At 40.2% G+C, this 18,014-nt stretch overlaps 1 protein-coding gene across 1 annotated transcript in view; it reads left to right on the forward strand.

The window, feature by feature from the left end:
* Positions 1–216: 216 nt before the first annotated feature.
* The window catches only part of wdr11 (WD repeat domain 11), a 57,568-nt gene continuing 39,770 nt past the window's right edge, over positions 217–18,014 (forward strand). Inside the window, exons 1-10 of the mRNA XM_044372817.1 lie at positions 217–413; positions 1,498–1,609; positions 2,827–2,980; positions 3,249–3,422; positions 4,648–4,849; positions 10,152–10,317; positions 12,968–13,070; positions 13,709–13,907; positions 14,935–15,035; positions 17,729–17,905. Coding sequence (XP_044228752.1) covers positions 328–413; positions 1,498–1,609; positions 2,827–2,980; positions 3,249–3,422; positions 4,648–4,849; positions 10,152–10,317; positions 12,968–13,070; positions 13,709–13,907; positions 14,935–15,035; positions 17,729–17,905 — 1,474 coding nt within the window. The 5' untranslated portion in view covers positions 217–327. The remainder of the gene's footprint in view (positions 414–1,497; positions 1,610–2,826; positions 2,981–3,248; positions 3,423–4,647; positions 4,850–10,151; positions 10,318–12,967; positions 13,071–13,708; positions 13,908–14,934; positions 15,036–17,728; positions 17,906–18,014) is intronic.

Raw genomic sequence — 18,014 nt, forward strand, 5'->3', positions numbered from 1 at the left:
GCCTAAAACCATATTGTGATGGGAAAATGTTATTGTTCGATTCAGAGTCAGTGTTGGTACTTTTTACCGTATTTTCTAACAAAAACATTTTGATTTGTAGGAGAATTTGTTAATTTCAATAGCATTTTGCTTCTGCATTGAGAAAAATGAGTAATCAGATGTGGAACCTTTGTTACGCTGGGATTTGTTCCTATACGGCGTTCCATTTAAAATACACTTTTTCACTTCCTGTTAGGATTCACAACAGAGCCGAACCGCAGAAGCTAATTCACTGTAGCAGCATTTGGTCAACAAACGTGAATGTAGCATAAATACTGGCCAACAATAATGATTCCTTACACTGTCAACATCAAACTCGCGGCTCGGACGTTGACTGGCACTCTCAATTTGCAGAATAAAACCGCAGTAGATTGGTGAGTACTGCTGCTTCTGCCGTTAGCATCATTTGATAGCTGGTTGATTTTGATCGATTGACAGATGATGTTCCCGAACTGCGTTTTGCATTGAATGTGTTTCATTATATTGTTGCCTTTTATTGTTGATTAGAAAGATGTCAGTGTTCATTGATGGCGGTAACGTAGATTTTTCTCAACTAAACACAGGAACATACATCCTGGGTCATGTGATGTGACGTTTTGCTGGGCCTGATGAATTTCTGAAGCCTTGTCTGCATAGAAATCTATTAGAGACTGTGACTGTAGTGTGACTCCACAAAGCCACATTGCCTGCTCTGTGTTAAAACTCCCTTAAATCTTCCTGAAATGTTAAAACTAACAGAAATTTTACAATTTTACACAAGGGTTGCACTATCACCAGGTTCTATTCTACATAGATACAGCTGATAATGGTTCATATGTTTAAATTTAATCATCTTTAACTGAAATTGTCAAATTATTTACTTCATGTAACTAGACAGTATGTTGTTTGATGATTTTTGTATTAATGGTTTGGTCTTCACCTGCAGCTACTCTTTATTAGTTCCTGTTATTATTTCTTATCTTGGTTTAGAGTCACACACGATTCATCTGTGAGTTTTGTGAGCCTGCTGCACCAGGACTCATTCATTTAAAGTCTGTTTGCACAAAAATCAACTTCAGCTTACCCCATATTTTCAAAATATGGGGTTGATTTAAAATTTTTGTTCAGTCTGGATGTGGTCCAGCCACATATGCATGCAGGCACTGAATGCACGCTGAAATGTAATGTAGACAGAACTTTCAATTAGGCTCATACTATATTCATAGGGAGGGAATACAAACCAGTGCCAGGTCAAACGGCCACGTTCACTGATGTATTCATCTAATAAAATAAATTATTTAGATTCATATTTGCCAATTTACGTAAAATGGACTTGTGCATCCCTTGGCACAATCTCCCACTTACAAACCATCCCTTTTCCTCTGCGTTGGAAATAACATTCAGTTCCCTCACACTTGCCTCATTATTCTTCAACTTTGAACATCCTCTCCCCTCTTCCATTCTCCGCTTTTTATATAGGGGCTGGCAGGGGCTGATAGCTCAGGGATGTCACTCCAGCATTCTTATCATCGATCCAAAGACGTCCCAGACCATCCAGGTGTTGGAGAGGCACAAAGCCAATGTGGTTAAGGTGAGCCAGCCACCTAAGTAGCTCTTCTTTCATCTGTGTAAATGTTTAATACTGTAGGCTTCAAAAAAGAATTTGATGTCTGTCATAAAATACATTTTCTGTGGGAAAAACAAACATAAAGGCTTCAGACAAAATGACTGATAAAGGTTAGATTAGGTTCTTTGTAGAACAGGTTATGTTTAGTCAATGTGTTTCACTGTTCTCTTCTCTCAATTATAAAAAGAATTTATTCATTGAATATTCAGTCCCTGACTGCAAAAACATAAATCTTACCTGTTGTACATTAAGCCAGCATATATTGTAGAAGTGTGTTTTGTAAGCTTTCAGACAGATACCTCACTTTTATCTGTGGTGCGTATTTTAAAATGTCTTTGACATATATTTCAGTTTTTGGCTGATAGTGAATGTGCTTTCTAGGTGAAACACAAACACACACCCACTGGTGAAGTGGTATTATATCACCCTGTATTAATGTTAGTACTGTGTGACCTTGAGCTAAGTTGTTTTTGTCCATCTCTGGCAGATAAATGCAGCTCTGCTTTACTGTGTAGCCAATGTTTGCTTAGGAATTGATGGAGAGTCCTATTGTGAGTGCGTGTGTGTGTATGTGCGTATATATGTTTGTGTGTTTTTCAGAAGGGTAAATAATGGGCAATAAATTGTGCAGTGATTATTGTCTTGGCTCAATCCGAGGCTATCATTCCTCACTACAAAGTACACTTTAATCTTGTAAAGCACTGCAGCCACAGCAGCAGACCATTTCTCACCGCCCAGCCTGACACAAGAAAGCTTGGTGGATAAAAAAAAAAGTAGCCAATGTAAAGGGCATGCCTGTTCAGGAACAAATACACAGACATGATCAACACCATCATAGAGTCATTTGTCTTGTTCCCACAGGGTCTGTAATTTATTTCTTCAGATTTCTGTAACTTTCTCCCCTTAGCGCACATTTACAGTATATGCACAGTCGTAAAATCTTTAATGATGCTAATACATAATAACACATTTGTTTTAAATCACTCTACGGTTAATTGAGAAGTCCTCAGATCTCAGCATCAGTTGTGTGACCAGTGAAGTTCATCATCTTCTATTTCAGGGAGACGTTGTTGCTATCAGCTTTTGTTGTTTACCTTCTTTAGACAAATGGCAAAATATGGAAGTCTTGCGATGTCTCCATAGCGACTGTCAGATAATCAGCATTTTCTTTGTGTTGGTAGGTGAAATGGTCCAGAGAAAACTACTACCATAACTTGAGCTCGCCCTATTCTCTCCGGCTGGCTTCAGGAGATGCCGCGGGGAAGATCATAGTGTGGGATGTAGTCAGCGGCACTGCCCACTGTGAGATCCAGGAGCACTCCAAACCTATCCAGGGTAAGGGATCTTTCAGAAACCCCCTTCCCTTTTATGGTGGCGTGAATCGATTCTTTGTCTAGTCTTAGTCTGTCATTGCTGCACAGGAAGAGGGCATTATCCCCTTAGCCCTGCCAAGAAGATAATTTACGCTGTTTCTGTTGTCAGCTATTTGTTTTCATTAAGATGCTCTTACCATCACTCTCTGTCTGTCCTACTGGTGCACACTACGCCTCCATCCTCTTCATTCCTACAATCTCCTCTTTGTCTTCCTCTCTGTTTCTCTCAGACTTGGAGTGGTTATGGAACCAGGATGCGTCTCGTGATCTGCTGTTGGCCGTCCACCCTCCCAACTACATTGTTCTATGGAATGGAGACACAGGCACCAAGCTGTGGAAGAAGAGCTACGCTGAGAACATCCTCTCCTTTTCGTTTGACCCCTTTGACCCCTCCAACATGGCATGTAGGTGAACAACATGGCATTCTGTCTAAGCCTCTGACTCAACCTTAGTACACTCACTCTAACATTTTCTCATTTCCTTGCTCACATGTATATTCTCTATGCTGCATTCGGTATCTCTTCTCTCTATATCTCTCTATATAAAGCAAGGAATCTCTGTCTGTCTGTATGTATGTCCTTTGCATATCTCAAGAACCCTTCATCCGATCTACTTCATACCTGGCAGGTGGATTGCTGGGGAATGAAGGAAGTGCAAAGTTGATGTGTTAAGTTGTTTGGATGAGCGGTTCTCAAGAAATATATTAAAAAAATACCTCATAAACAATGTCGATTTGCTGCTTCTTCTGCCCGTGGAGTCAACTAGCGGAAATATGGACAGCGCCACTCTGCCATTGCAACCTACATTGTGGTCGGAGATGAGATTACATCTGCAGCGTTAATGACTTGAAAAGGTTTTAAAAACTTAAGCTCTACTGCTGAACTGTGTTCTCTGAACGAAACTTGACATGTACGTTCAAGACTTAGTGCCGGATGTCTCAGGCACGTTCAGAAATATATAAAAATACCCCATAAACAACGTTGCGCCTGCTTCTTCTTCTGCACATGGATTCAACGAGCGGAAATACGAACAGCGCCACTCTGCCGTTGCAACCCACATTGTGGTCAGAGATGGGATTACACCCGTAGTGATGAGAACTACTGTAGAGAGTGAATTGAAAAAGTTCAGAGAGTTAAAATCTGTTCCCGTTCCTCACGTGCAGGAACTTTGTATGTATGCTCAACACATAGTGCAGGATGTCTCAGGCATGTTTTGAACGGGCACTACAGTTCATCCAATCAACTTCAGCTCAACTCAAAATTGTGGTCTCCAGATATTCTGCGTGTGAGGCGTTTAGGGGACGGGCATTGTTCTCTCTAGGTATTGAAAAATCGGCCTGTTTTGAACGGGCACTGCACCAGTTCGGTAGAGTTCTGCATGATGTCTGCATATTTCTTAAGTAATATAGAAACAATGCGGCACCTCTAGAGGGATGTGTGGCATTCTATTATGCTAACCGTTGAACCGTTGGTAACATCTCATTTTCAATTCTTCACTCGTTTGGAAAAAAGAGGCAATTGACAAAAGAGATTTTTCCAAGTGACACTTGTTAATAGAATACTGGCAGTGTCTTCAGCTGTGACAAGAATATGCAACTTTTTAATGATTTCTTTCTTTTTTTCTCAACAGTGCTGACAAGCGAAGGAATAGTCTTCATCACAGACTTTTCACACTCCAAACCACCAGGCAGTGCTGGCAAAAAGGTCTACATCGCCAGCCCCCATGCAAGCCCCGCTCACACCAAGCCTGCTCCTGCTGCTACCCCGGCCCCTACTGGAGCCAAGAAGGCCCTCAATAAGGTCAAAGTGCTCATCACCAATGAAAAACCCACGTAAGAGCTACCATGTTACTCACTTTTATAACTATACTTGAGGATGTAATATACAGGATGTTTTAAAGGGGTAGACGGTGAAGTGTTCCTCATGCAAACATACCCAGCTGATGTGAGGGTTGAGCCGTTTGACAGCATCACCTCTTTAATAAGTAGTTTACCTAGTCATGCTCTCACATTAAGTGTATGCCCTTAAATCCCAAGCAAAATAAATCTTCAGATTAATCAAACAAATGTGTTAACATCTTATGATGTTAATGTAAGTTGGCAGCAAATCAGTAGTGATGAGCCGCCACTGCAATGATTTTTTTTCTCCATATTTTAAACCATTTTTTAATTCCATCAAACTAATGTCCATAAATTAGTCTCAGACATCTCCCAAGTCCCTACTCTCTGTAATAAGTGCTCCTGTTGGCTACTGAACAGTTTCATCCCAGCAACTGGCATTGCCCAGGGGCAACTCATTGGAGTTTTATTCAAACAGAATTCTAACAGATAATTTTATTAGACAATTTCTTTTAGACTTGGGGCATCTGCAGCAGCAAAGTGAATGTATGTGCCCTTGACCTGTAGTGAATCAGCACCTGTCAGTGTGCATTAATCATGTTTTTTCCTCCGCTGCTGGACAACATATTCATGCACTGGACATATCTGCCTTGATTAATTAAAGCTTCCATCTCATAGATATGACTGCAAACCACAAAGTATAAGATGCAGTATTAGGAGCACATTAACATAATAACATGCCACTTTTGACTGTACGCTCAACAGGTTGAGTCAGCTAGTCTGCATCAGGGGTTTGTTGAGGTGCTGTTGTGAGATGCTGATGCTAACTCGGTGCTGTCTGTTTCCAGTTTTGTTTTTCTGTCACTTGTGCTGCTCTTCCTATTTTTCAGTAAGTGAACTGTCATGTTGGAATTGAATTGTGACATTTTCTTTGTTTGGGAGGAGACAAAACGAAGAAACTAAAAGATTTACCAAACCTGATGTTCTCTGTAAGAAAGTGAAGTGGCAGGCTTAAATATGTGAGATTAATACTGGATTTAATTTCCTCTATTTTTTTCATTTTGTGCAAAACATCCATTGAAGAGTCTGTCCGTTCAGTTCAGAGCACAGTTTGATGTACAGCTCATACTTTCCATCTAGATGTTAGCTTAATTGATTTGACAAAGATTGGCATTGAAACTGTTCTAGATCAGATAAGATCTGGTTATAAATCATTTATCATAGATGATGTTAGAGAGGAAAATATTACCAATGTCTTTTTAATTCTGAGACACACAAGGCTAACCTAATTTTGACACCATTAAATGACTAACTTGGGAAATGGTATCAGGCATACTTTTAAAGTTAAGTTTCGACAGATCAGGACCAAAGCATTGTTTGATGTGCTGGCAGCTTCCTGCCTGAGCGGTTGTGACTGTCAAACAGGCTTATTTATAGCAGCAGCACCCCGGCCGCTCTGTCCACCCACCCAACCAGCTCTAATAACAAACACTCCATTAATCTTACTTGTCTTTATTCTCTCTCCTGCCTCTCTCGTTGTGTCCATTTCAGTCTTGTGTCTTCTCTTGGTATGTGACACCTTCTCGCCTCACCTTTCATGCTGTGTCTAATTTCTCTTGAAACTATAGCTATATGACACCAGTCTGCCTGTGTCTCTGTGTCAGTTTTGGGTGTTTATCATATTCAGCGTTACGGTATCTTTCCTCTTTCGCTCTTATTGCCTCCAGTTGATAGATGGAGGATTTAAACAAGACTGCTCTCCTATACTGTTATCAGAAACTCGTTGAATACAGTGCTATATCATGCACATTACTGTCATCAGGCGGCCATTAATCTGGCTGTTAGCCAGCACAGATTTGCTTCCTTTATCAAGATGACAGGAATTGGCTGCACACTAACACGCCAGCATGTCTGTTCATACACTAAATGCACTGTCGAGGAGAATTGCTTGATCACTCAATAAACACAAAGAGAGCACTGTCAGGTTATGACATAATGGAATCAAATAATACAATCAGAAGTACAATGCATCATATTTCTGAGAGGCAGAGAATACATATCACCTACTTATCTTTTCTTTGTCTCACATGTTGGCACTCAGCCAGGCCTTAAATACTCTTGTACAGGCTCTGAAAATATCTATAGTTAACCTTAAAGGTTAGTGAACAACCCTCAGATAGAAAGAAAGGTCAAGAGTTCAACTAGCCAAGGAATAGTATTGACATTGCTATCACATTGAATTAAAGAACAAACAACTCTATCGTCTAAAGGTTTGTCAAATCAACACGTTAAAGAGACATAGAAATCTACGTAAGGGATAATGTACACAATAATGACCAGCTTGCTATACATTATTCCACTTATTACATGGCTATTTACTAAAGAAATCTATAATCTGACACAAAATATTGATTTAAAAATGATTTTATTGCTTCCGCTAAAAAAATAGTCAGTTGTATTCTACGGTTGGAGCTGCGTGCATAGCAACGTAAATATCTATGAAAACTCTGTCCTCGTTCATCTCTATGTTTCCTTCTTGCCGGGGCTTTGCAGTTGACACTCCTGGAAACACAGTTGTTACTAATGTTACAACTGATAACAATATTACTATTATCACAACTGCTTATCGCTTAAGTTAGTATGTAGCGATAGGCAGCTAGAAGAGGCGCTCACCAGATCTGCTGCTGTTGTCTGGATTGGACGACAGGATCTGTAGTAGTAGGAGTCCAGTAGCTCCTCAGGCTGCCGTCACATCTGTGCCTGCAGATGGTAATTTTACCGGACCTCTTTCCACTGATTGATATAATTGGACGTTGTCCTTCAGAGTCTATGATCAGAACTGCGTCCATAGCAACAGTCAATTATTCATAGCAGCGGTCTGCTATTCAGAAAACAGACCCTATAACGGCATAATTGACCAATCAGAATCGAGTATTCAACAAAGTCGTATAATAAATAACTATAATTTGTCCTAACTCTGGCTCAGACAACATAAACTAACTGTTCAACAATCAACTGTGCCATTTTACAAGGAACAAGTTTGAAATAGACACAGCATGAAGAGTTGTGGAATAACAAACTACCACTTAGCATTTAGTTCAAGAACACCATTTGTAACATGTATAATATATACAAGAAATACATCAAATGATAACCACTATTGAAATATCTCTCACAGCCCACACACAAACACACATGGAGAAACTTTACATTTATTTTTAATGTTTTTAATTCTCAGAAATTTAGTAGTTACACTTTTAATATCAATGTCAGTAATGAGGTTCAATATAAAAGATGACAATATATTATTCACCAGGGCTTATATAATACTTATTAATACTTAAGTTTGCTTCTAATCTAAAGATATGATGTAAAAAACAGAAAATTAAAAATAAAATAATAATTACTTCAACAATAGACATGAGAAACTAGGAGAGTACCTTTTCAAATTTCAAAATGTGCCAAAAAAATTCATAAAACCACAAAAGATTAGATCTAAAGTTAAAGAGGGTCATGAATTTTAGAACCTTGTAACTAAATTGAGGAACAAGTTTTATGTTACGGGAACAGTTTTTCATTTGTTTGTGGTGCTTTTGAAATTTCCATGTCCCTGCTGTGGTGAGCCATCTCCAGCTGCTGGTCCTCTGTCAGCCAAGACTGGGGGGGCCTACATTATAAACATAATTATACACACATTTGGTGCTCATGTGTAGATATAAGCCAAAGTCATGATTCATGCACCCCTGCCTGTCAGTATGAAGTTGTATCAGTTTATTTTGTATTGTCAAGAAGCTACAGCTGAGGTGACTACATAATGTATAAACATGGTTTGATCAGTGTATGTGCACACTCATGTACGCATGTGACAATGTATTACCACTTACTACTGACTGCTGTAGTCTTTATGCCTCAGCAAAGAGAGAGAGAGAGAGATGTGAGGAGTGTGTGATGCTTTGAGTCTTGGACTGTGGAATATTTTGGGAAGGGCTTGGGCTTATAGAACTTGTCTTCTCTCTTTGTGTTTTTCCTCCTTCTGTCTGAAGATCTGTTGCTTTCTTTTTTGCATCTAAGAGACAGAAGTCTCTTTCACGTTTTTTTTTCTGATGTTTTACCTTTGGTAGCTCAGACATTTCAGCCCCTATCTCTGCCTCGTCTGACTCCACTGAGCTGGTAACAGTGTGATTTAGCTCAGCAACTCCTAAAGGTTCCTCTGCTGAGTCAATTTTATCTGTTATGCCTACCATAGATGATAATAATCTCCACTTTGTTATAAAGTTTGTGCATCTATTATTTGATCTCATCATGACCTAGAGAGGAATGAAGCTGGAGGAATGAGCTATGGCTGTGGATCCGGTCGTAGATTCAATGAAAATCATCCCTTTGTTCTTCTCTTGACTTCATCTCTTGGCTGAACTGCTAAGCATTTGTGACTGCTGTGTTGTCATTGGGAGAGAACAGGGCTTGGCTGCTGCCATGACTAATAGAAAATCTAACTAGTTTAAAAACGTGTGAAGTAAATTTCAGCAATAAACAGACTTAATTTAACATTGTCAGGGTTCATGGAATGAATAATTTTTGTCTGAGCTGCCAATACCTGCTTAATTCAAAAGCCTCCCATCATTAGACCAAATTCACTTTAAAGTTCTCCCTCATTTGCCTTAGACTCAGAGAGACCACAACAGTAATAACTAATTCATTCAGCCCTGCTGTATGGGAAGACATGAATAAAGATCAAGTGGATCTTAAACATGAGAGTTGTTATTAAACTTGTTTTAGGACCCTCTAATTCATCATCACATTGGTGTGAATAATATTTCCATATTTCATATGCATGTGTTGTTACAGCCATGTCTCATTATATCTTTGGTAATGTGTCTGGAGAATAAGACTGGCAATACGTCAGGCGATCTAGACCTCAATTTCGAGTTATTACAATTTCTTTCTGCCTCTTCCAATATGTCATGTGTACAGTATCTTGAGTTCAGGCAAGTTTAATTTAGTTCACTGTAATTTGGAGTAACAGCTGGGAGCAGAAGGAAAACAAGCATGCAAAATCAAGACAGCGGCGGTGAAAGTAGAAAACGCTGAATCCTGGGAACATTCAGGAAGGGGTGAGGGCATAATTATCCCTGAAACGTGAATTCATTTATCAATAAATACTTTATTTGGTTTTAGACTTTTAGCTCACCGTTTTCAGAGAACATGCCAACGTTTTCCAGTTAAGAAAAGAATTTGTCAGTGAAATTGATTTTCTTTTCCTGTTTTCCTGACGTTCCTCTTCTTCGTGGCCCTGTAGCGCAGAGGCGGTGACGTTGAACGACTGTCTGCAGCTGTCCTACCTCCCTTCCAAGAGGAACCACATGCTGCTGCTTTATCCCAGAGAGATCCTCATCCTGGACCTGGAGCTCAGCCAGACGGTGGGTGTGGTGGCCATCGAGCGCTCCGGGGTGCCTTTCATCCAGGTGAGGCGGTCTATATATGTACAGTAAATTCTGTGTAATAAGGATTTTAGTAGAGCTCGATGGAATCAAAGTTTGTGGAAACCATATATATAAAAGGAGTTAGCCTAGTTTTGGTGGGCACGGTGCCAATAGGATGGATTTCAAGGTCAGAATTCTGTCAGATGTTTTTTAATTAATTGGAATGTGATGGAAAGACACTCCTGGTGTGCGTTTGGAAACTACAAGCAAACACAACTTGCTAAATGTTTGCACTGCTGCCTTAGTTGGTCTAGGTACGGTAAAGGAAAGGATGGCTGTGCCGTTTCGCTCTAACATGCTTCCTACATCACCGTCTTTCCCTCCCCTCGAATGAACTTTTATTGCATTACTTCGAGAGATTTACCAAATCTGTCTTTTTTTTAATGGATGATTCTTCCAAGAAGCCAATTCCCCCTGCCGTGAATGATCAAGTTCTCTACTTTTCTTCCTCCCCCTCCGTGCTCGCGTCATCACGGTCTGACGACTGCACAGCAGTGCCATGCAGTCCTTAGGTACAGCAAAAACCAGCGCACATACATCCTCTGACTTCTTGTACCTTTCAGCAGTCCCATTCAGCAGCATCGGTGACCTTTAGGTTCCAATTCTTTGCTTTTGGAGCCTGGATTTCTAATTGGAAATTGATGAATGCTGTGGGGGTATTAGAAAGAGGATTTGTCACGGCTACAGAGCCAGTAATGGAACAGAAACTGCCTCTTGGTGTCACTCTGTTAACTGTGCTTTCACTCCTAACTTTCTGTGTCTGCCTGTGAAGGAATGACCATTGTAGTGACTTGTCATTACACTGAGTAGATCTTGTGCTTTTCATTGTGGTGGTTCTGCTCAGTTTGAGCCATAATTTTCCCCTTTTTAAATGTGTAACCTTGAAGTTCATGCCTATATGCACATGCATTGACTAGTTTACTGTTGATAATTGTCATTCTATGTGTGTGAAATTGTGTTCTGTTCTAAATTTTATCACGCATCCATAAATCATACTTTCTTTTGCTTATCATTGATCCTGATTTAATAAATGTTTCCAAGGTTAAACGCTACAAAAGGTGGAGAACAAGGCTTTGTAGTCAAAGAGTCCTAAAGTCACAGAGCAGGAGTAGAGGGGTATTACTCAGCCACCCAGGCTCTGTGCAGCCAACGCCTCCTTTCTGTAAGTGTTATAAAGTGCTTGTCACACAGCCAATTTGCATGACTGATGACACGGCTTCAGCAAATGTCCAAGCTGGAGTTTAGAAGCCAAGAAGAGATGGGGAGATACAAACAGCTACACAGCTATACTTTGTATTGTCAGATCTGGCACATACACATGCGCACTGGATTGCCATTTCATCAGGTACATCTACAGTAGCTATGAATCTAATGCAGTTCATTACAAATTCTGTCCCTGTGGAGTTAAAATGTTCAGTTTTTGTTGACATCATCATTAGGGGTTTAGGTTTGTGTGAGGTGTGGCCTTTTGGTCACATAGTGTATGAACGTGAGGGGAGTTAAGGGGAGGATGCAGGAGGTGTTGGATCTAGTTTTACAATGATAAGTTGAAAAAGAGCAGTTGACAAAATGACAAAGGGTGCTCAAAATTGAAAAATGATAAATGGAAACTGCCAGTAATTACAAAAAATGCAGGCTTACTGATGAAATCTCCTGCTAAGCATCTGTTCCTTACTGTGAAATTTGAAAATGACAATAGGCCATGAGAATATGTTGTTCAGTAGGTCAACCACTGTAGTCCAAACTGAAATATCTTAATAACTATCAGATGGAATTTTGTACAGACATTCATAGACCCCAGAGGATGAATCCTACTGACTTTAGTGATCACTTGACTTCCTCATGTGCCACCAGCAGGTTGACATTTTTGTTTTTTGTGAAATGGATCTATGCGTTGCCATGACGGTCAGGTAGTTGGTCAGTCAACCACTGTAGTCCAGACTGAAATATCTCAACTATCTGATAGATTTCTATTAAATTTGGTACAGATATCCATGGTGCCCTGAGGATTAACCTTAATAACTTTGTCATCCCCTGACTTTCCCTGTAGCACCATCATTGGGTCAACATTTCAATTTCTGTTATGATGAAATACTTGTTAAACTGATGACATTGTGCCAATTACCAAATGTTAGCATGCTAATATGTTAAACTAATATGGTGAACAGGTGAACTTTATATCTGACCTGCTAAATTTCAACATGTTAGTATTGTCATTGTGAGCATGTTAGCATACTGATTTTTAGCATTTAGCTCAAAGCAAAGCTGTGCTGAAGTACAGCCTCACAGAGCCACTGAAGACTCTTGTTTAAATCTTGTTTAAAAGTGAATACTTTTATCATCACGAAGGTGCAGCTGCTGACATAATGACTACTGTTGTTTTATTCTATCTTTCTGTGATGATCAACAAATAGAAGATTACTACTTAAGTTACTTTTTAAATGACAATAAAACAGACTGACATATGGGCTTATTTGATTCAGCTTAGATTTTGTGTACAGTTGTGTGTGTACTAAGTTTTGATAGAACTACACATGCAAAAGTGCCAGCCTGTCTCCCAAAGACAGCTGGCAAACCTGATCATGAACACACACATCATCATCTAACTGTGTCCCCGACTCTCTGTGTTTAGGTGATCCCCTGTGCTCAGAGGGATGCCCTGTACTGTCTCCATGAGAACGGGTGTATCACCCTTCGAGTGTGTCGCTCCACTACCGCTCCTGAAGAGGTAGCAGGTATGAAACCCCTTCAAGCACACTTGTGCACACATACAGTGTATGCTAATAGTACTGTACTCACTCACAAACCATTCTCATTCTCGTGTCGTCTTCCAGGCATCATCTATTCAGCCACACTGCACTGCAGTCAGAGGCTATAGCCTTTCTCTATGCTCCAGTGGGCATTTAGCCTCTTACTGTCTCATTTATCTTTGGCTTAGTGTTATAGTCTATTGTCTTGCCAAATCTCTCTCTCTCCCTGTTACTTACTCTTCTTGCTATCTCTTCCACACTATTCTCTGTCTACCCATCTCTCTCTCTCTCTCTCTCTGCCAGTTCTTTGAGTCTCTCACATACTCATTTATTCTCTTATTTCCTGTCCTCCTTTCTTATCTCCTTAAATCCTTCCCTCTATTTCTACCCTCCTACTCTACTTTCCTCTCACAATTACTCAAAATTCGTCTTCACTTGTCTGGCCACCGCTCTTTCATCCACTCTTATCTACTCCTTTCTTTATTAACATTTACTAAATGTCTTATCCCACATTTGTGTCTCCCTCCATTCACATCGCTCTCCCACCGTCTCAGACGATCTCTGTCGACCTTTCTACTGCACTTATCTCCTTCTATTTTCTCTCTCCCCTCTCTCTCTCCCAGATCCAGAACAGAGTAGCCAGGAGCTTGTGTATGACCTTCGCTCTCAGTGCGATGCTATCCGAGTCACTAAGACAGTCCGGCCATATCGCATGGTTATCTGCCCTGTCAACGAGAACAATGCTGCACTCACAGTCAGCGACGGCAGAGTCATGTTGTGGGAGCTCAAAGCCCACACCGGCAGGGCTCCTGCCAATCCTAGGTATACACACATACAGAAAGCTTTGCAGGTGGTGGCCTAAAGGGGGAAGGTAACAGTTAAAAGTCTGAACACTTTGTGAGATGCCTTAAATAAACTGACTTTAAACTACGTAATCCTCTGACCTAAATTTAGTCTTCTTAGTGACTGTCACAGGTAGGGTGTGCAGTGACTTTAACTATCGTTGATGAGCCCTGCTTTCCTTTGATGGAGCACTCCCTTGCTGCTGTTGAGGAGACAGTTTTGTATTTCTCTCTTAAGTTGGCTTCCTGTGTGAGGCAGAGAGAGGTTTGTCAGCTAGTGAGAAACACCGGAATTTAATTCAGGCAAACAAGACAAATCCGCAACCTTGCATTAAAGAGAGAGATTGCATGTTCTTGACTTTTGTAGCACTGCTTTGTGATGTATTGTCGTATTATAATCTCGTCTAGTTTGAATTAATCTGCTTGAAGTACTTAGGTTTTCTATTTCAGGACTATTCAGATGCAAGCACTTGGCTTTCACGCTTCACTAAATTGATATTCTTCCCTGCGATTGTCTGATGCTCAATGTGTCTATCTGAAAGCCAAAACAAATCCTAAAAAGAAGTTAGGTTAGACATGAATTAGATTTCTGTTAAAACTCTCTTAGTGAGATGTGTTGTCACAATGTGCTGAGCACATAGAGATAAATTAAGATGAGTTATTTAGGTTGAGACACTTCACTGCGCCGCACCTGTTCGATTTACAGATTAAAGCCTGGTTGTAACAAGTTGTATCACAGTTTGCAGCCCACATAAAAACATTTTTTTTTCTAGAAGTCCTCTCTTTTTTTAATTGAGCAGCATCCAATCAATATGAGGAATCATTACTCATTTCATCATGTACAAGTGCTGCTGTCTCCCTCTGGGTCAGTAAATTTTTAAAGAGGGGATCACATTCATCATTCTCACAAGCATTTATCACTCCCTATTCACTTGGTTCTAATAATGAATGTGCACCATGCTTTCCAAATGTATTTGATTAATATTCTCTCTCTTCCTCTGTGTCAGTTCGGGGCTGTCGCCACTCTACTCCCCTGTGTCATTTTGTGGAGCTCTGCTGGGTCCAAACCAGAAAAGGATTCAGGATCTCTCTCTCAACAGCATGATCGGTATGACTGTACACATCAGCACCTACAAGCACCAGATATGTTGCCGTGTACAGCATCAGTACAGCGAAGTTTGGTGTTTCAGAGTCAGCATGTCACATATATTTTTTGTTGCAATAAAAGCTTTCTCTCCATAGGACAACTTTCAGTTTCGAAAACAAAAAAACAAAGAAAAGTGAGAACTCAAAAGAATGAAGGAGATGGAGCTGTAGGTGTGTGTGTGTGTGTGCATCAGGCCCTCTCATATATTTTATTATACCTGTGTGAGTTGTATGGGCCTCAGGGCAGCACTTCACTTTCTGCTTTCATGTGTGACTGCTGGTTTCTCCTCTATGCACTACACAGGCCGGCATTATTCCCTAGACTGACTGGCTCTGCACAAAGAGTCTCATGGGTGCTTGGCCCTTCCTTTCTTTCACTTTTGACTCTTTACCGTCATATCCTTCTGCTTAAGATGCGTTTCCCCCTCTGTAGTCTTCTCCACTCGCCCCCTCCCTCTCTCTCTCTCATCTCTGTTGATTTAGAACAGAGCTGCCTATCAAAAGACGAATGTGGGTATGAAATAGTAATAAGATGCAGAATTTTTTTTTTCCTTTGTCAGTTGTATTCAGTGATAGTCAAACCGCCTGCCAGCTGAGGGCCTTGGGGAGGTAGAGAAGTAGTGGTGATGCTGGCATGAGAGGGGAGGATTTTGTTGTCTCTCCCCTCTCACACACACTCACTCATGCACGCATTTGAGCCAGCAACTGCCTGGAGCTCTGACTGACAGTTGCTAACTAAAGCTCTTGTTATGAAGAAATGTCACTGGCCCGCAGGTTGCTAAAATTCTACACTGATACAGCTAGTTTGTTGCTAAAATTTGATGCTAAAGTTGTCGGAGACTGACACAAGAAGGGCATCAGATGGACAGAAAGACAAACAAATCATTGCTTTAGGCATTAGCTGCCACCTGCAAAACCATATTTGCATCCTTTTCATATTTTGATTTGCTATGCATGGCAATCTGTTGTATCTGTGGTGTATTGATCTACTGGTTTGTTTGTTGTCCTCATTTCATTTTATTATATCTACTAGTTGCAATGCTGCTCATTTAGACATTAAATTTCTAGTGTAAAGAAGGCTATTATGATGCATGAAATGAAAACCAAATGGATTTTTCAACCAGTGCCAAATATAACTTCAAGGTTGTTGCACCTTCAGAGGATGTCCTCTAGCTCTGCAGCACATACACAAAAGGAGATGATTGCCCGTTTAAAACATATAAAATATAGTCATTAACTGTCTGACTGTGAGGAGCATGGCCATCAAAATCCATGCATCAGTAAAGTAGGGTGTTTTTAGGCCCTTGAAGATATTAAAGGGCCTGGGGCTTACATTTATGGTGAAAACTGGTGTTAAATTCTGTGACTGTGTGGGATTAGAAATTCGATGAAATCAGCAAATTAGGTTTAACTAGATGAAGCCTATAGATACTCCTGTGTAAAACATGGGTCAGTGGCTTAATTGTCTTAACTCCCCACTATATCCTTGAGATCATTAAATCGGAACAACTTGAGGCCAGAGCTTAATGAAACAAACAGTATTTGTTCTTTTTTGCTGGCTCCAGCTGCAGTCAAATTGTGCTTTTCTTAGTTAGCCAAAGAACATCTTTGACTTATATCAGTAAGGACAGGTTCACACTTTTATTCGTAAGAGTGCTAATGAGCTCTATTACAAATACCTATCTAGAAATGTGGGAAAAAAGGTAAAGAGAGATAACTGCACACATCTTCTCTCCATGCTAAAAGAGATTAGGTTTATTCCAACATGCTTTGGCTTATGGCTTCATCAGGGTACAAATGACATTGTGTCACAGGACTAAGTAGGATGAGTCATACCTGCACAAAATTAGGACACTGTCTCATGTATTACTGTATACAGCCTCATCTGAAAGGAGCTACTTTGGGATCCTGTTCAATAGTTGATACTGTCGCTGTTTGTTTGTTAGGTATGTGCAGTAGGTGGGCTTGTTACAAGCTCCAAACACTATACTTTGTGTCTTGAGCTTTCTTCCAGTTGCTTGTGTTTGATTATGTCTGATATTGTTGATTACTTTTGTTCATGTTGGCAATGAAGAGAGGTTGTCTAAATCCTGCCCATATTTTCTCGCCCCTTTACACATATATTATACAAAGAAGTTCAAAAAGTTATAGGGAACCAAAGAAGGAAAGTTGTGATGCAGTTATTTTGCTGCCAAACATGTCATCTAAATTGGATCTGCTTGACTAATTTTAATGTACGCCTATAATCATATTGGGCACAGTGAGATCAACATATATGCAGTATGAAAGGACTCGTATAAGGGGCAAAAAAACCTAATCAGTAAAGCCTAATTGTGGCTTCAATTACAGTGATTGTTTCTATGTCATTTAGTAAACAGGCGTCAACTTGTAATATTGATTTATGGCGGACTGCACACTCTATGCCCTGTGTTAAAGATGAAGGAGAAAACAATCTTCACTCTTTTCCTCAAATTACAGGAAAAGTAAATAAATAACATAGAAGTAGAAAAAGGGATATTTAATGGACATTTAATGTTCTTGTAGCATTGCTGAACATTTACTGTTTACTGTATTTTTTAATTTAAAAATTCCTCCATTGATATGTAAGTTTTGTGAATGCCCCCTTAAACCTTTCTTTGTTGTTTTTATCTCTAGGTCAGACCTTGATAGCTGGTGAGGTTCCTCCTCCATCGTCCAACCAGCAAGAAGTCCAGTTGAAGTTCTTGCTCACTGGCCTACTGTCTGGTCTGCCGCTGCCACCATTTGCCATCCGCATGTGTCCACCTCTTACCACCAAAAACATCAACCATTACCAACCCCTGCTGGCTGTTGGTACGTAATAATGCAAAATACAATCACATGCACACACATACGCATGTGCGCGTATGCACACACACACACACACACACAATACAAAGCTCACTTAACAGTAAGGCGCTAC

Source organism: Thunnus albacares, chromosome 14 (assembly GCF_914725855.1).
Source record: "Thunnus albacares chromosome 14, fThuAlb1.1, whole genome shotgun sequence".
Taxonomy (NCBI): domain Eukaryota; kingdom Metazoa; phylum Chordata; class Actinopteri; order Scombriformes; family Scombridae; genus Thunnus; species Thunnus albacares.